General features: G+C 41.2%; 1 protein-coding gene across 6 annotated transcripts in view; it reads right to left on the bottom strand.

Moving 5' to 3' along the window:
- Positions 1-19,689, bottom strand: part of specc1 (sperm antigen with calponin homology and coiled-coil domains 1) — a 74,717-nt gene that overhangs the window by 21,659 nt on the left and 33,369 nt on the right. For 4 of the 6 annotated variants that reach the window (XM_038708309.1, XM_038708311.1, XM_038708310.1 and 1 more), the window contains 9 exons: positions 16,364-17,928; positions 14,852-15,059; positions 14,160-14,233; positions 12,899-13,074; positions 8,795-8,958; positions 7,325-7,425; positions 7,138-7,213; positions 6,286-6,430; positions 4,189-4,291 (listed from right to left, as the gene is read on the bottom strand). In XM_038708309.1, the coding sequence (XP_038564237.1) occupies positions 4,189-4,291; positions 6,286-6,430; positions 7,138-7,213; positions 7,325-7,425; positions 8,795-8,958; positions 12,899-13,074; positions 14,160-14,233; positions 14,852-15,059; positions 16,364-17,928 (2,612 nt within the window). Of the gene's footprint in view, positions 1-4,188; positions 4,292-6,285; positions 6,431-7,137; positions 7,214-7,324; positions 7,426-8,794; positions 8,959-9,370; positions 11,081-11,108; positions 11,818-12,898; positions 13,075-14,159; positions 14,234-14,851; positions 15,060-16,363; positions 17,929-19,689 lie in introns of those variants that run through there. The other 2 variants (XM_038708313.1, XM_038708314.1) reach the window with 2 other exon arrangements.

The following is a 19,689-nucleotide window of genomic DNA, read 5'->3' as shown; positions in this document are numbered from 1 at the left end:
TTTCCATACTGAGTTCTGTAAGAGCATCCTGCAGGTGCGGAGAAAAACACCAAATAACCTGTGCAGAGCAGAGCTCGGCCAATACCTCCTCTTACTAAAAATACAGAAAAGATCACTTAAATTTTACAGTCACTTAAAATCAGTTAACCCCGAGACATATCATCACAAAGCCCTAACATACCAGGAGCTGAAACCAGAGAAGAGTCCCCTCAGCCAGCTGGTCCTGAGGCTCTCTGCAGTAACAAGTCCCCAACAGCCTCAGGACAGCAACACCAACTCAAGCAGTCCGAACCAAATTATCAGCAAGCAGAAAGAAAAATATATTGAATACTGGAAAGAAACAACCAAAACACAAAGTAAATTACAATGTTATCTGACCCTAAAAAGAGAATTCACACTGGCAAATTACAATAAAATGTCCCAAACTAAGAAAAATGTTGACAACATACAGACTGAGTGAACACAGCCTGGCCATAGAAAAGGGTCGCCACAGACAGAGCTGGCTACTTTGATTACTTTACGCTTTAATTACTTGTTTAATGAAATGTATGGGGCTGATTGTTCTTATGTTGTATGTATGATGCTTTGGCAATATTGTTATTACACATTCATGCCAATAAAGCTAATTTGAATTTAATTTAATTTAATTGAGTGTGCCCTCAGCAGCTATTTGCACCTAAGCATCAAATAATCTCCCGGCGTGCTTCCAATAGCTCCCGTTTTCTATTTCACTTTAATTAGACTGCTGTTTGACCAAAGAGGTTGCCAACAATAGGACTGTAATCAAAATTGGCACGGGGCTGACCCTCCCATCAGCATTGTCTAAATCTCACACAGCAGCTTTTCTGGCTCCGCGCTGGCAAATGAGCATGATATAAGAGCCGGTTACCTGACTCCACTGTTTAGAAACCGAGAGAGGATGGAAAGTGAATGGTGACTGTCAAAGCTGCCTCTTCAAAGTGACCGTTAATTATGCATCCTGAAGCATAAATTACAACTGGGCAACTCTTATACTAAAGAGCCAATTAATGTTGAGTTATTATCTCTTTGACCTTAGCCCACAGCAGAGAAGAGAGGAACCACAAAGTGCATGCGGATGTATTGATAAAACTAAACCTCACTAACCTTTATCAGAGCAGAAAACAAGCATGACAGAGAGAAAGAAAGACAAAGCAGGCAACCTGGATGTGGTTGTATTTCGGGTGATTGTCGTGGTCTCTGTGCCTTTGCTGTCCTGGAGCTAGAAACTGTGTGACAGATCAGTCCGTCTCCGGACATTAGGCTCTAATTATTGGCTTCCATGTGGACTGAGGCTTCATAACAGCCTGACCTTTCTCCAGACACGTGAAGTTCAACACATCCTCTTGACAGTAACCTTTTCCCTCAGCTCACCATGAGACTCAAGCGGGGCCCTGTGGTCACATATACTGATGACCAAACATTACACACAAACATACAGTACATATCCATGCATATAGAAAACAGATATCCCTCCGGTAGGGAGTGGAATTCACAAAAAAAAAGTTCAAGATGCAAATAACAGCTGTTCTCGTATTTATGTCTGCTGAGAAACTGAAATTAAAAGCCAAATGTAAAAGAAATAATTCATTTGATTAGATTTGGGAAATCAGTCTGACTAGGAGTTTCTTGGAAACCTGGTTTGATGGACATATTTAAAGACACTGTTACAGATATAAGAAACAGCAGTTCAGATATTCATCAGATAGACAGCTATGCATCATGATCAAACGCCCTTAAGGTAATAGAGCAAAGGTCAGTCACACCTGTCCAAAAATAGACATTTTAAGGTTAACAGCCTAATAGTCTGTGAATGAATCAAATTACAGGCCGGGCACATGGCACATGGCACATGGAACATAGTGGAGAAAATGCACTAACACAGAGGCTCACAGCTCGAATCAAGAACAGTTACTCCAGGAGGGGACTGATTATGCCACAGACTGAAATCTTCTTACTGCATTCCTGATACTTGCAAATAATCACACTGTATTGCTAAGCTCTTTGTGAGAGGGATCATAGGTTCCATAGTTATATGGGAATGAGGCTTGATTAAGGGTTTCATGTTGCTGGATCCAACTGTCCTGAACTGAACTGAGATCTGCAATTCCATTTGGGTTACTATTTAACAAGAGTCCATTTAAGTCCAAGCAATGTGTTTGTGGAACATAAATAAGCACATGTACTATACTAATGATGACCAACTTGTACTTCACATGAGTATTTTGATGCTACTTCATACTTCTACTCCACTACATTTCAGAGAGAAATATTGTACTTTTTGCTTCCCTACATTTATTTAAGAGCCATAGTTAGTATTATCTTTGAAGAGTAAGATTTTGCATACAAAACATGTGATGGACAAATTAAATCTAAAAATATGAAACATGTTTTTACATTAAACTATACCCAATAGGTCATAAAGGAGTTCAAAATAGCTACACCATGACCAGCTGCAACCTTAAAATGCTGCTTACACAAAGAATCAATAATAACATTGATCAATCAACCAACAGAAAATGAATTGTCAACAATCTTGATAATCCAATAATCAATAATTATCTTTCTCAAATGTGAGGACTTTCTGCTTTTCTCTGTTTTATATCATAGTAAATTAAATATTATTAGTTACCTAATAAATAAAAATTGCTTAATTCACTACATTAGGTGTAGCCCTATAATATATGATAATATAACATTAAAAAGAAAAATTCCAAATGCAGGACTATCACTTGTAACAGAATATTTTTACCTTATGGTATTACTACTTTTACTTAAGTAAAGAATCTGAGTATTTCTTCCACCACTGACTGTAAGCCTTTAGCTGGTGCTCTAACTCAGGGTAGCTTACACAGCAGGAAGGGTGTTTGGTCGTCCCATGAGGCTAAACTGCCTGAAGACATCAGACTGCTTGACTTTGTTTAGCCTTTTAATCCCCTTTAAAAACGCGTTTTTATAAACTTGAATTTGTATACTGGAAATATTTGCCCTACTAGTTCTAAAATAAACCTTTTTCTTAATCTCCCAGTTGGTGGTGGATATTGGACCAGTGACCTTCCATTACAAGCTGGTGTCTACTGCTGCCCAAACATCCATATCAAACAAAGGAATGTGAATCCAAACAATTTGAGCCTGTATAGAGATACAGCATCATATCAGCGGGATCATCAGACTGTGTGTTGCTCAGCATCAGTTTTATCTCATCCGCTCAGATATTGCCATCACAGAGAATCTGCTGTGTGTGTTTACCAGCACACGCAGCTTGTGACCACCCAACCTTGGATGAAGGGAGGAAGACACAAAGTACATTAGGCGCCTTTGCGCTTACTATTGATTATTAATCTGAACTCATTCTAATTATTTAGTCCATTAATCACTGGGAAAGCAGGGTCTGTTTTTCACAGTTATCATCACCTGTGCCTTTTCATACTTGGTCAAGCCAGAGGTACATGCTATTTGACTCACCCTGGACAACAATTTATATTTATAACTATAATTAATCTTCTATTAGGCTAGAGTTTGCAGGCTGGGACAAGTCTGCCTGGTGGTGAGGGTTTTAGCATTAACTAGCCGGCTTGCTGGCACACAAACATGATGATTACATGGGCAAATCTCTAATCCCACTGTGTTTAATGTGCTCCTTAAAGTTGGTATTAGGGGAGCAGCTAAGCCAGGTGATTGTCTGCTCTTGGCTACATGGACAGGGAACACAGATGGGACAACACAATAACAATGCATAAACAAATGGACATGCATAACACAAGGGGGGTATATAAATACACACATGTATAAATCCAGCGTGACTGTAGAACACATAACATGCTTTGCTTCATTGTTTCCATTACCTCTGTGCCACAGTGACTTCATATCACCCATTGAGATGACAGGTGGGTGAATGGTGTGTCTGCAAACACAGTAATGTGCCACTATACCTCAGTGATGGCTGAAAAAAATGAAATAACTACCAAACCCGAGGGCATAGGCAGACCAATACTGTATTCATGCAATATAAAGGGAGGGCGGTGGGCTGTCATCTTACTTTTAAATGAAAACCCGAGGAGTGTGAGACTAAAATAAAACTGCCTGACAAAGATGCAGAGAAAAGCAGGGCGTGAAAGTGAATGGAGCCCATCTTGTATTTGAGCAAGGTCTCTGCCCTGTGATCCCTACCGGATAGCCTTCTGTTTTCTTCTGGCACCACTTCAGTAGAGCGTTTCTCTTAGATCCCCCGTACTCCCGCGCCAGTGCAGCCAAGGGGTCCTTTCTTTCCACACTGTCACCAGGGAAACACGAACCGCAATCACAGAGGGGGGGGGGGGGGGGGGGGGGAGGTTAGTTACAGGGGACAGTAGAGACAGTGTTCAATTAAGTAAACATTTCCAGAAAAAAATCCTAGCTAGTTCATAAGAGGCCCTGATATAAAAACAACATGTCCAGATGTCTGGTAGGGGCTCTTCAGGGACTTTACTCATTACTATTTTGTAAATATTGTTATTTAGTTTAGGAAAGTTAAAAAGGTTAACAGTCCTGTTGACACTGCAGAGGGAAAAGGCTGAAAACCACCATATAATGGAACCAATGTGTCAAGTTATTTGTGCTTAATGGCGCATCATAAATATGGTGCCTCAAATGATGATAATGAGACCATTAGGTAAACTAAATTATGCTCTAATTTTATACAAGATCACAGTGTCCTAATAATCATATATGTGTAGCATTAATATTAACTCTATAGCTTAAAATGGTATACTATAGTATGCACCATGATAGAGAAAAAGAACATACATTCTAGTATTAACAAATTAAAATGATCCATTTGTACAATGCTTTGATACTCCTTTACATAGTTTATCTAATTTCCAAAGGTTTCCTCTCTATTGTATTATCATCGAAGATTCTTTGCAGTTCAGTATATTTGTGTTAGAGTTCAGAGTTGGCTCAAGATTACTCTGGAGTGAAGCCAACTATATACAGCTCAGAGAATTAAGTCTGCCTTTAAGTGTGGGATATTAAGCTTTAGCTTTAGTAATTTTGCCATTCTACCTCCATGGGCTCTTGCTCAAATGTTTATATACAGTATACTCACACCATTATTAAAAAATATGAGTAACAAGTGGTACCACAGACTGGTTAAATGCCTATTTGCAGTATTATTCAGAGGGGCTGCTCCCTGGGGTTTGTGCTGGAGCTGAGGCCATGGGAAGACCACAAGACACGGTCATTGCTCTGAGCATGGTAAACATTTCACACGTCACAGCAGCTCTGCTGTTAAATTCATTATTTCTCTGTCTGAGTCACAGAAAGGCCAGAGGCGGCACCATCCTCTCCAAGCAAATACTGCAGAAGCAAAGATTTATCATTTATCAGCAGTGATATATCATAATCCTAAAATCATCCCAAACACAGGAATGTAGTGCGACTGATCTGCTGCTGCTGCTGTCCTGCTGCGTGAAGGACTGCAATATAGTGACATTTACATTGATCATGTACAAATAGGTTAATATGTGAGAGCAGACAGAGAGAGAAAGTTACATGCTGAAGAAAAGATCAGCTACAGATCAGCTGGGGGAGGAAAAAACAGTTATCTTTATGATTGTTTGTGATCTTTGAAAAAGACAGATGGTGAAGAGCAGGACGCTCAATAATATTATCATCCCAGGGGAAGTAGAGGTGAGGCTGGATAGACAAGTTTTGGACATTTGTTTTGGATGGTTTATGCTGAGGGCGTTCCACTTTGACGCCCAAGTATTTGACTGCTTCAATGAACTTTACTGCTTCACTGTGAAAACACGTCAATGTAAACTCAAACACTGAGTCATCTCAAATGTAACTTGGGCAGTTGTAGTTGACCATGGAGTCACTTTTGCGAAAGAGGTAGCCTGTACGGGAAAATGGCAGCCCGTAATGTCAGATGTCAGAAGATGAAAGCATGTTTGTTTATCATCGGCCTCTCTTCCTTTTCTGATAAGCGAACTCTCTGTGTACTGTGTTAAAGCCATCTGTGTCACATCAACAGTCTCGGCAATAAAGGTTGTGCAGGGTTCAAAGTCTTTAAGCTGGGACTTATATATTTCATACAGATTTTCAGTACAATATGTTGTTATTTAAAAAGCCTACAAGATTACTAAGTAACCGTTACATTAACACCAAAACCTGTTACCAAGGATCTTAAGGGAGAAATTCTGGTTCACACAAACGTAGATGTGAAACAGTTTTTACTGTAAGTCACAGTGAATCATCAGAAAAAAATAATTTGGGTAAGCCCACCTGAGCTTGCTGTTGCCTCGGTGGTAGCTGATTGATGCTGCGTGGCTGCTGAAGGAGGCGGGGGGTTTGATCACAGACTCTAGAGAAGGGCTCTTCCTCATTAGGCTGGTAGGTTTCAGGTCTTCCCCACAGCCCGAGAACTTATCTGGGGGAGTGAAGGAAAGTTGCAAAAGAGGGTGTGAAGTGTGAGTCAGAAACAGAAAGATCATAGCGCTCTTTATAAGGCACATTTGACAAATCACACTGTATTTTACGTAAAAAGTAAAGCAGGACTGCAACAAACGTATAGGTAGGGTATAAACATTCAAGAACAGGGCATGATTGTACAAATCGAGTCAAAATCACCTCGAGTTTTAAGCTTAGTCTCCAAAATACTCAAAGTGATACTTGTCTTGCCTGAACAACTGGCGCATACTGGCGCTACGGTCAGTACAAAGACACATCTGAGAAGCAATGAGCTGTGAAGTTTCCATTTCAGAATAGGCAGACAGTGAAATTAGAGTGATTTTACTGAAATCCTAGTACTTTAAAAATCATTTTTGATCAGTTTGATGCTCAAGTTACTGTATGTTTGCTCTCAGTCAACTCATCAAGGAAGGAGCGGGAACACCTGTTGGCTGTAGAGCTCAGTACCACATTTACAGTATTTACTTGCTAGGAACAAAATCATAAAACTACCCAAACAAACAACAATAGTCGGCTGTTTGCATATCTTTTTCTCATCTTTTCATCTGTCTCTCTGTGTCGACTAATTACTAATTTCTAAAGGCACTGACTTACAGCAGTACTTTTGGCTGGTGAATCATTTGTTCCACTACGACTGCTAAATAAAACCTAATCTGTGTTACATACCATATTGATGGGAGAATTCTCCATGGTTGATTCTTTTTTCCAGCGTCTTTGATAGTGGCTTTATATATGGGTGTCTCTAAATATACACAAAACAAAACAGGGATCTCATCGTATCGGAGTTCTTTAACAGTTTCACTCATAGGAAGTATTTTTTGCATTTTAAAAGAAAAAATATCTTTGTGTATACCTGCATTGGGGAGACAGCAGCAGCAGGTGTGGTGCGTACAGGGATCCCACTCAGTGGGCTTCTTTGGGAGGAATGCATTTGAACTGTGTGGCCTGGACCATCTGAAAGTACAGATAATAAACAAATTGGTCAATTGCCAATAAAGCAAGGAATATAATTTCTAATATCTATAAACAATTATGACATTCATTTTAATACTTCAGTGTAATTACTGCAAATAATAATTCTATGGAGAGAAAGCCAGCAGCCTTTATCTTAGATGACAGCAGGAGAAGGATGCCCTTCCTCCAGCACAAACATAGTTAAAGCAGCTTTGTGCAGCGGTAGATATTGGAAGATCGAAAGTGACTTCCAACCAACATGCCTTCAGTATAGCTCAAGAAAAAGCAAAGAGCAAAAAGAAGCAAGTAAGGAAGTGTAGTATTTAAAACCAGGAGCAAAAACATACAAATGTTAGGCCAACAGTAGATAGACTTTATAAAATCTGTTTGTACTGTAGTATCAAGTATCAAAACTGTCAACAACCCACAGGTGGCATTCAGTTTCGTTCAGATTCTTAGTCTTGTTTATGTATTATTTGATTACACACCCAGTGTGCACTTTATTAGGTACACCTGTAAAGTCTATTGTTACCCAGTACAACTGCCATACTCTACTTTTATGATGCTTATAATGTCCAGTTTTTGTTGACACAGTCATACAGACGTCAATAAAATTAAATGTTTTTGTACTGAGGTCATAATTAGTGGTGGTTTTGTACTGTGCTGCATTATATTCAGAGGTGTCTCTAGTAGCACTCAGCTCATAATGAACACATAATTGAATTTACACATTTGATGAAACATTATAAACCTTGTAAGATGGATGTTATGGCAGGGCTCTGGTACTGGATTACATCAGACTGCACAGGCGAGCTGACAAAATGGCAACTGAGTGTACATTTTGGTAGGAAAATATGTTCACATGACAAAGTGAGTAATTCTAAAACTTTGGTACTGTATTGACACTGGTATTAAAACCAGTTTTACATACTTAGATTAACATACTTGTCATGACACATTCACTGATGTGGTTTTAATATGCTATATTTAGAATACGCTATGACACACACTGAAATTGCTGACATGATACAAGAACAGCCATTTCCACAGTGCTGCGGTAACTAAAGCTGTAAAATGAAAATGCTTCCTCCTCGGTCGCAGATTTATCAAAAAGATCAAGTTTTGTTTTTTGTTTTTTTTAAACATGTGTCATGATTCTACTGACAAAAACAGAAAAACCCTACAACTTGCCTGAGGTCAGCCCAGGCCACACAGTCCAGGCGCAACTACAAATGACTTTGCCGCAGAGGAATTACAGATATCCACGCTGGAGATCTCACCAGCTGTTCTCCTCTATTGTTATACTTCTGTGTTGGGATTCCCTGGCTGTGTGTGTGTGTTTTTGTGTGTTGAGGTGCTCGGTGCTCACTCTGTCCAACAGTATCAAAGGACTTAATGAGGGATTTGACAGTAGCTCCGGGTTCTGAGTCGGCATCTCCGCTGGCGTCGGTGGGTGTGGTCGGGATCATGGAGATGCCGCACCAGTGACGGCTGTTATCAGAGTCAGACACGCTCCCCTCATCACCCTGGGACCTAACGGACATAATGAACAGGGTTGCTGTGTAGAGACATATACAATACATACACCCTGGGAGAGGAGAATCTGACAAGACAGCATGTGCATTTGTGAACTGGAGATAAGACTTAAAACACTCACTTTACAATTTATCTTATGAGATTAACTGACAAGATCACGTGTTCACAGTTTGAACTAAAGAACGCTCAATAACAGATGACCAGTAGAGGATAGTCAGATCTAAATTTGGAACACAAAACCCGAGTAGGCCAATCATCAAGATGGTGAACATTGGACTCCAGGCTGCAGAGTGGGGGATTTAGATTGTCTTTATCAGTGATGCAAGAGGAATTTCTGTCTTAAACATTGCATTGCACTCAAACTCGCCTCCAAAGACTGTAGACTAAAAGAGATACACAAGCACAGCTGGACTGGTGGAGTTTCATTTATTCATTTGCCTAATGAACAACAGTCAAACAGACATACAATACACTTTTAGGTGTTCTTTCACAGGCATAAACCAGTCAAAAGACTTTCTATGTCTTTCTTTTCAGAATAAATTAACAGCACATTCACTGTGTTCATTAAAGGGCTTTACTATAGACAGCAAATGACCTCTCACACAGTTTCTGGTTTTTGAGCATACCCAAATGTTTACATTTTTTATGCACCTTATTATCTGGTAGAACAATATGGCTTTTAACAAAATTGAATATCTCTGATAAAAACTAGACGTGGAACCTGAGATCCTGCAACGTGCCATTATACTACGACAACGCAGAATATTGTGTAAGGGTTTGGCTCAAGGATGAAATAAGTGACATATCTTTCAAAGTGAGTGACATCATAACATTTGAGGATCTGATACATTAAAAAGGATGCTGAAAAAATTTCCAAATATGTTTAAAAGAGTGATTTCAAGATTGATCAACAAGGAAGAAGTATCAGGTCCTACAGTGAACTCTTGAGGTTCAGATAAAAGGTTCATGTGGTTGACTATATATCGACAGTCGTGCTTAAGGGAAAAATAACCCTTTTAGGAACCTGTAGCAGAGTCTTCTTAGTCTTTGTGTTAAAATGCTCATCTACGTTTTGGTATGTTTGAGGAGAGTAAAACATGACTGAGGTACAGCTGTCTGAGTTTGTGGCAGGCCTAAAGTCTAATTTTGGCAGTGCTCTGGATATGCCAGCTCAACATCCTGGTTAAGTTCATCTTGCAGAAAGAATTAACACTGTAAATTTAAAAAGAATATAGCAATCATCAAAAATACTTATACAAACAGTAACAGATGATACCAGTATGTCCACATGGATGTTACCATGTATGGTGATTTTGTGTTCCACAGTGCCATCTAATGGCTAAATACGACACTGCATTCAGTTTTATTCCAACTGCAGGACCAAAGACCAAACAATGTTGTTTTTTAACAGATATAAATGACATAAATGTCAAGTTCAATTGTAAGTAAACAGAGGTCAAAGTGAAAGTTTTGCTGATACAGATATAGTAAGAAAAGAAAATGTGAGGTCCAGCATAACAACAATGAGCCACCTCATAATATCAGCTGGACTCATTTCTGCTGCATTGCTTTTGCCTTGAAATGGGGCCTTTCTGATGTTACAAGTCTGACTTTGTTCAGGCAGAGTGCTGGGAATCTCAACTGCTCCAGCTTTGCCACTGAATAAATACTTACCAAGTCCTCTTCCTACTTCACCTGCTTTTTTTCACGGTGCTTTTTGTAACAGGTCATACCTTCTACCACCTCAACTTTCTAAAAAGGCACAAAGCAGATTTGCACAGTATAAAAAGGAGTCTTTCGGACATATGGCATTCCTTCAACACAGGTCAAGAAATTTACAAAGTAAGAATACATTCATTGAGAAATAAAAGTACAGAATTTTTATTCAAAAGGCTCTAAAAGACATGTAGAGAAATGGAAACCAGAGTCTTTGTATACTGCATCTACACTGGTCACTGTGGCTTAGAATGAGACTGGGTTACAACATTACATTTTGAATGACACAGAAAGTTAATAAGTGCAACAATAACACTGTCTTCACATGGTGTTGAGGTGGAGGGCACTTCTCTAGTGCCCTTCTACTGCCGTCTTGGTATCAAAAGTGGCTCCGCTGCTTATTCTGAAAAGAAAAGAAAAAGAAGATGAACTACTGTTTACAACTACTGTATAAGTACTATTTAAAACATTTACATGTGCAGTGTACATTTGCAGCAAAACTTGAGATCTTGCGTGTCTTTCTTAACACTGTTATTATAAAAAGCAGACCTCTGGGCAATTCTGGACTTTTTAAAAACTCCATGCATACCTCTTTATGGATTAATAAGGTCACTCATAATGTCTAGTATGACTAAATCACCCGGTGATGAAGACTCTATGCAAATGTATCTGACGCAGAGGATGCATAGCATGAGTTTAATCCAGTCATGCCGTGCAGACCATCCTGCTATTTAACCAAAAAAGTAAGAGGGTTATTCATTCAAAGAACAGCAGGTGGCACCAGATACATCTACTTGAACGGTAGGTTTAAAGAATCAGGCAAAGCAAACCAAAGGTAAGATAGTCCTGAATGTGCAGTCAGCCAGCATACGGAAAGACAGACAGAGTCAGACAGGCTGAAGCAGCAACACGAAGCCAAACACAGATAGGAAGGTCAGTGAGCAGCAGCAGCACACAGGGCAGGGAGAGGCAGGCTGGCTGAGAGAGGGCTGACAGGGCAGGGAACTCACCTGGACTTTACATAGGGAGACTTGTCAGAGGGACATCTTTGACAGGGTCATCACAGGGAGCTGCTGGAGGTGGGGAGCGGACGCAGCGTAACAGCTAATCTCAGGGAAAGTTCACTGATTTAGCCATGGTCTAAAACCAGTAATGTAATGAACCGAATTCACAAGGACTGCATTGACATTTGAACAACACATATTTGGTTTTAAACCAAATATTACTATTTCTTATATACTAAAACTGCTCTCATGAGGTTTATGAGGTGATATAGTATAACTGAAAATGTTTCAAGTAGTAATCATTTAGAGATCATTTGCTTGTTTAAAAGGATTATACCATGACTGGCCAAACAGATAATAAGAGTGGTATACAGTTACAAATCTAAGCACTTTGCCACAGGAAGTATTTGACCTGGCATGATAATGAAAGGGGACAGCACGGTCAAAAACACCATGGCATTTGCACGCTCAAAAACACTTATATACAGTATACTCACACACAAACCAATGCAGCGCTCTCTATAAATACATCAATCACAGTACTGCATGACCACAGTGCAACAACACTACATGAAGTCTTAATTAGCATGATACACCGGCGTGGAATATTTTCACTGGAAAGTGCAGTGAGGACAGTGTTACACGCTTCAGTGTTGCATTGTAACACACTTGAATCAAAGCATCCTCTGTTCATAGAGCTGATCTGCCACCGCGTCTGCCATCTCATAATGATGAGCTCCTCTAATCAATATATTGGAGTGTGAGGTTTGAATGTTACTATAACGCAATGGTCAGTGTGGAAGAGGGAGACAAAGAGGGCAGCAGCTTGAAGGAGTAGAATACACAGAGGAAAATACTGAAAGAGACTGCTAATTTACCAACAGAGTCTGCCAAATCCCAGGAACCTCAAACACCAAGATATGAACTAAATGATGTTTACAGTAAATACATCCTGGTGAACGTTTTATTCGGCTTTTATAGGAATTTAGGAAACCTCTTAAGCAAGAGATTCTAGTTAAAAATTATAATATATTACATTAAGTACTACATTTATAAAACACTGGAAGGGGATATGGCAAGACTCTGGCAGGTATCTCATATCCACATTGTGTTGAGAGAGAAAGGAACTGCAGCCCGATGCTAAACAAGGGGAGCCAAGGGAGGGGACTGGTGGGAGGGGGAGAAAAAGAAAAAAAGGAGTATGCTGGAGATGGTACCTGACTCCCTGCAGGGCCTCAATGTCTGTGGAAAGCTTTGCACTACGATCCTGCTCCTCCTGCAGCTGCCTCCTGAGTGTACGCAGCTCCTGCTGAGCCTCCACCTTGATGTCATTGGCCACCACCACTGCCGTCTGGAGGTCCGCCTGGAACCGTCTCCACTCCTCTTTCTCATCCTAAAGACACAAACATGTGGATATATACTATACACGTAGATGAAGTAAGACACATACAGGCAAATTCATACAGAAATCTTCAACTGAGACAGAAACAGTTTGGATTTAGTTGGATATCAGCATTAATCTGTCCTTAAATCTAAGTCTATTAATTGATCAATAAAATCTGATGAACAAATGATACACAAGCACTTCCTGGTGTATTAATGAACATACTAAGACATTTATAGTTTAGGCTGGAAAAACTACATGATCCTCTAAGATTTTGACTGTATCAGTGACATTTCGCCCAATCACAGTTTAACAACAGTGTGACTCTTTGTAAATGATCCCGAACCACATTTTACTCAGAAATAAGTGTTTAAACTCCTAAAGCTGGAATGAACTTAAAAACTACCTCAAGACAGGAAAAATAAACAAGAGACCCTTTGCGTTGAAATGAAAGAAAAAAATAAGTAGGAGAGGCAGATCCAAAGATCACTGACTGTACTAAATTAATATCAAGGAGGTGGCAGTGAAATGAAAAATGGTATCGGGTTTACATGATAATGCCTGTTTTAAAGAAAAAACACAAAATGGATGTGATGTTCATGGAAGAATACCATGGATAAAAATAAGTGCCTGCCAAAAAATACATAGCTGACTGTGTGAAAAGCCCACCTGGATATTTTGGCAAAATGACAAGGAAAAAAATCACCCTGACCTCAAAGTGATACTCTTTTGAGGGATGGCTATAAAACAGAGGACAGTTGCTATAGTCACTTGATTGAAATGTTTAAGGCAGTAAAAGGCATCAGAATTTCCATATCAAGTTTTAAATCTACAACTGAGACATAAACCACTGTCCATCTCTATGCTCATTCTGTTCCAGACAATCATCATTTCACCACTATATGGCTACTATAAATTCACTGCATTTGTGTCATGCTATATAGCTCTCATCAATGCTTTGACAGATCATACCAGAGTAGTGTTTTTCATTTCTATCTTCTGTCTTCTGTCTTCAGCCTGTGATGTCCTAACTGCTTTAATCATTGATTTGGCATCAAGGAGCTTTACAGCTCTGCTTACTGAAGCTTTCTTACCTTAATCTGCCTAGTCAAGACTTTCAATTGTCGCTCTGCTTCAGCTTTCTGCTCCTCCAGCTTTCTGACAAGATCTGCAATGACAAATTCACGGTTTATGAGAACAGCAGGTCCAACTCACTAGTAACTTCCATACTGTACTTAACTAATTTCAGCGTGGTGAAGATACAGCAGCCAATCTATAGCATAAAGGCTCCTAAAATAGCAACGGCTACTTCTGAACAGCATTAGATCTTTCCAGAAATGTTTCTCATCACAGCAAAAATATTAGTATCAGACCAATCTCATCCGCCATGATTCATAACAGCTTGTGGAAATACAGTGTACCCAGCCATTTAATATTTGCCAACTGCACTAATGACAAGTCAGAGACAGATGTGTTACAGTGTGCCCTCATTTTGCATCTTATACATTCACTTGCCAGTTTATAAAGTTAGTTATAGGGTATGTGTGGCTTAAACGAATGCAGTCTTATACAACAGCCTTGTATGTTGTCTTTCATGAAGGTAGGAACTGTTTATGGTCATTTTGGATGCATTTCTAATATTTTGTCCACCTCCTTTATATAAACGAGGATGGGCTAAATATTAGAAACCCCTGATAGATTAATTTCTCTAGATTACATTTATGACTGCAGGTTAAAAGACTCTGCAGAGCCAAAGAGAACTGATCAGCCAGTGAGAAGAACATACTCTCCATGTCCAGGACGGCTTGGTTGGTGTGGCAGTTGACGGCCCTCTGCTGTTCCACCTGGTCCTCCAGTTCGAAGATCGTCTCCTTCAACTCCTTCACCTGGTTCTCAGCCTGGAACCCGGCCTCCTCCAGGGAAGTCACCCGGCTGCTGAGCTCCTGCTCCCTCCTCTCAGCCCGCTCCTGAATCTGCTGGCATTTGGTCTCCACCTGTGTATGTGTGAGCATTTATGAGCTTATATTTAGGTTTAGTACAGAGATGGGTTAAAATAACAAGGCGGTGTTTCATGTGACAGTAATTGCAGGCTGTCACTGTGCTAATTAGATGGAGGCACCTCAGTCACCTTTGGCTCAAGACAGGATAATTTATGATATCTTCCAGACATTCTTGCGGTGCAGAGGTTCCATTTGATCTTGAAGGTGCTTTATTACATCTCTATCATTTAAAAGATTAGATAAAAGATTTGTGGGTGTCCGCGAGGGCTAACCACCACTAACAAAAATGTAATTAAAGCGAGCTAAATTATGTTATGGTATTCATCAGATATGCTAGACTGTGTGGTCGGATGAAAACAAACTCAGTTTTCATTTACTATCAAGCAGTAGTAAAAGTAACCATAGTGAGTCCAATAAGCCTTAATACATTGTGCCCAAATTAGTGCACATTGCATTGTTGGTGCTCAAACTATTGATTCTGGTTTTCAAGTCACATAGAAACAAGGGTAAATGTAAACATTCAACTCGGTTGCGAATGGTAATAAATGGTTATAGCAGTTATGCTGGAGTCCAGTTATGGTGTTTACACAAGAGCTAAAATATGTCTGACAACAACCTTTTGGCCACAGTGTTAATAGGTGACAGTGAATCATGGAAATGAGAGTTCAGTCTGGATTAGATCTGACTGCATCTATTGAATTACACTGAACTAAAGATCAGTGTACCATGATGATTGCTGTCATCATGAGAAATGACACTGTAGGCTGTACTTAAGCATACTAAAATGAGTAAATGATGTGGTTATGCGGACTGACACCACGTGGCTCTAATATATTAGGATGTTTGTGAGTGAAGTTATGGAGTGGCCTCACCCTCACACCCATGTGGCAGAGGATGGGAGCGTGACTCAGAGGTTCATGCACTTGTGGACCACCCCACAGTTGGCACAGTAGTCTCAGTCCAACAATGACAACATCACTAAGCTAATGGATACACGCCTCGCTTTGGAGTAAACAACCACCGACATGACCCCAAACCCACACCGCCCCAGCCTTTCTGGTTTTTGTGGTGTGGAAGGGGAAAACCAAAGTGACTACAGAGAAACATTGAGAACTATTTGAGTGAACTTCCCGTGCTGCTGTGGTGGTGAAGGAAAGTACCCAATATTAACTATAAAGCCTGTTAAATGTTCATTTTGAACCATTGTGGAAAATGTGTCCTTAAATTTAAAGAATTATTAAAAACTCATATTAACTCATATTTTTTGTTATTAATTGTAACCCCGGACCACCTCCTACCTTTGCCATTGTGGCTTGCACGTGCTCTGTCTCGGCCTGGGCCCGTAGAAGCTCCTGTCTCAGCTCTGTCAGCTCCACCTCAAGCCTGTCTCTCTCAGCGTGGGCTGTTTTCAGCAAGTTTTGCACCTCACTGCTGTCATTGGCACTCTGCATGGCCTTCAGCTCACCCACCTTTTGCCTCTCAATGTCCACCTGTGCCTTCAGCCTACTGTTTTCCAGTCTGAGACAATCTGCTGTCGCCCTCTGCCCCTCTGCGGCCTGAGCTGCCTGACCTCCAGCTTCCAGCTCCCGGTCCAGCTGGGTCTGCAGCCTGTCCATCTCCTCTCTGAGGCAGTGCACCTGGCCCTGAGCCTCCTGGTGCTCCTCCTCCAGAGCCCGCAGGCTGCCTGTCAGCTGCTGCTGGATGTTCACCAGCTTCTCCCGTTCGAAGCGTGAGCTCTCAACCAGCTCGGCATACCTTTGCTCCAGCTCGGCCAGCCTAGGCCCTTGGCTACCCAGCTCCTCCTCCTTCTGGGCCTGAGCTTGAGCTTGCTCCTGAAGTCGGCCAGCCAGCGCCTCATTCTTCTGGGCCAACACCTCGAAACGCTCTCTCTGCTGTTGAAGTGAGGTCTGCAGGAGGCGCTTCTCCTCAGCCAGACGCTCGTTCTCAGCTGTCAGCTCCTGCACCACTTGCTGCTGGTCAGCCAGCTCCTGCAGAGTTGCCTGCAGCTCCTCAGCTGTGCTGTGGTGGCTCTCCTCCATCTTGTGAATCTGTTCTGTCAGGCTCTGCACTGACACATCCTTCCCCCCTGCATTGGTTACTGCCCCCGCTGCAATGCCTTCCCCACTGACACCGCTGCTCACTGATTCTGAACGGGATGGGATCTTCTCAAACTCTGAGGAGTCAGGTGATGGTGAGTCCTTGGGGATGTCAGAACTGGAGGAGACTGAGGTTTTGAAAGGGCTGGCAGGAGAAGGGAGGCTGTCCTTTTGTGGAGCTATGGAGTTGGAGTCTGAGGGCAGACCATTCACCAAAAGCTTGGCGGGGGGGCTTGTGTTGGTAGCCAGAGGAGAGGCCTCTAAGTAAAGCAGCTTTTCCTTCAGAGCCTGGTTCTCCTCCCTGAGCACTGCCAGCTCTCTTTGAAACTTCCCGTTCTTCTCCCTCAGCTCCCCAACCAGCACAAGGGCCTCCGCCATCTGCCCCTGCTCTTGATCCGCAGCAGGCTCTTGGTGTGAGACAGAGTTGGTTGAGGGTGAAGAGGAAGCAGAGGAGGCTTTACCTTTGCAGCGCTGCAACTCCATCCTGAGATTGCTGATCTCTAAGTCTTTAGCCTTGGCCTCAGTCAGCAGCTCTTTCACCTGGCACTCCAGAAGCCCCCTTTCCTGGCTCTCTGCATCTCCACGGGACTTGGTTGAACTGCGCATTGGCTTTGCCAGGGTGGAGAGGCTAGAAGTGCTGGCACTAGAAACCATCCTCTTAGTGGTAGAGCTCCTAAGCTGATCCCTCAGAGAGATGCGGTCTCTTGTTATGGTAGTTGGGATTTCTCTAGGAGCTGGGATACCAGACTTCTTGGCTGCCTGTGCACCTGTAACAAATACCAAAACTCAGAGCGCTTGATGGAGATTTCTGATTTACAACTATAAAATACAAAGTGAGAAAAGTTTTTCGTTTGTTTCTCCATTTTCTGCTACAAACAAGGCAAACTGACTTCCAGAAGCTTCTTCAATACCAAACCTTTTAAAACATGCCTTTAAAGTTAAAATCTTGAAACCTTGTCAGTAAGCAGAAATAATTACCATAACCTACATTCACCCCTGAGCAGTGGAAAAGTGACAAAAAAGCTAAATTATTAAAATCTGGTTACATAAAAAGTTGCTACATGTTGATGTTGCTACAATATCTGTAAACTTCACAAAAAGAATATAGATATTTAATTTCAGAGTGAACAATTGAAAGTGAAGTTTCAAAAATAAAAAACTGTAAAATACTTTTTTACAGTGGAATTACTATCAGCAGGCTTGACACTGAAATGGGAAGGATAATGGGAAGCATACAGACATCCTTGGACAAATTTGTTAACATCATGTAATGACACTAATTGAATGGACAGGGTGTCACAGTTTCATGTTGCTGGTCACTGTACTCTATTCACATATTGTTCTCCATTTGGACAACAGAGCATCTGCCTGGCACTGTCTGTCTGTGCTCATTCATCGCTGCAGCAGAGCTTAACTGTGGCATTTCAAAAGGCACGAGCGTGGGTCGATGTCACCAGCCTTTTCCAGCCCTCTAATATGAAGAGTATTTACTGATGTCCAGCGTGAGCACAGCGCAGCCTGAAAACTTTTTATTGTTTGTTTTTAGATCATCAGCAAACAGCGATGCAGACACAAGGGGGCTGCTTGTTTCAAAGGATGACAAAGGTCCCTGCGCACGTGGAGCATTCAGGCACAAAGCAGCTTAAACAGTGCACAGACAAAGACAGCCCTGTGTCTCACATACATGCATTATCATCAAACCCACAAAGCAGAGACTAGACAGACAGACTGTGTGCTGAGATAGACAGCACATCACCCTGTGCATCACGTGCACACACAAAATCCACAAGCAAATGGCCTAGTTTGGGATGGAAATCCTATACCCCTGTGGGTTACTTTAAGTACTCTGCCATTGATAGGCACTTTGCACAGACTATCCCTTTATTGATTAAACTAGAAACTGTGGCAGGAGCTGCCAACACTGGCACACTTTCTGGAGTACAAAGCTGTTTAACATTCCCTGAGTGTGCAGCTGTGGCCGAAAAAGTGAGGTGCTTTGAGTAAAGATGTGCAGACATTTTAACGTAATGAATGGATAATCATATAGATTTAAAACAAAATGCAACTTTTTAATGATAACTTAAAATTGTATGAAAGAAAAATGAAGGACGGCATAATGACGCTCACGTCTGTCAGTTCTGAATGTCAGTGAGATTAGGCTCATTGCTGTCATTTAAATTCACATGAACAAATGCAGCACTTCATCCCTGGACTGACCTGCACCTACAAAGATCCGGAGTGCCATTAAAAGAATACAGTCACTTTTCTCTGCACTTCACAGAGGATGAATCCATGACTGACAGAATGAGGACAGCATGCACTCCTAAATTATGTACTGTCACATGGAAGATGTTAACACTAAATCAGCACTGTGTGTTATAAATGACTATTTACTATGCACTACAGGAAGCATCATCCAGACAGGGCAGAAAAAAGCAAACACATAAGAGCTCACTCCTATTTTATGGCCACTTGTCATATTCTCATTATAGGTGGCAATAAAGAGGGACAATAGTTCCTTGTTAGAG

This window comes from Micropterus salmoides, unplaced genomic scaffold (assembly GCF_014851395.1).
Source record: "Micropterus salmoides isolate LMB-PRFRI ecotype aquatic unplaced genomic scaffold, ASM1485139v1 Ms_hic_scaffold_9, whole genome shotgun sequence".
Taxonomy (NCBI): Eukaryota; Metazoa; Chordata; class Actinopteri; order Centrarchiformes; family Centrarchidae; genus Micropterus; species Micropterus salmoides.
This window is presented reverse-complemented; position numbering and strand designations above follow the sequence as displayed.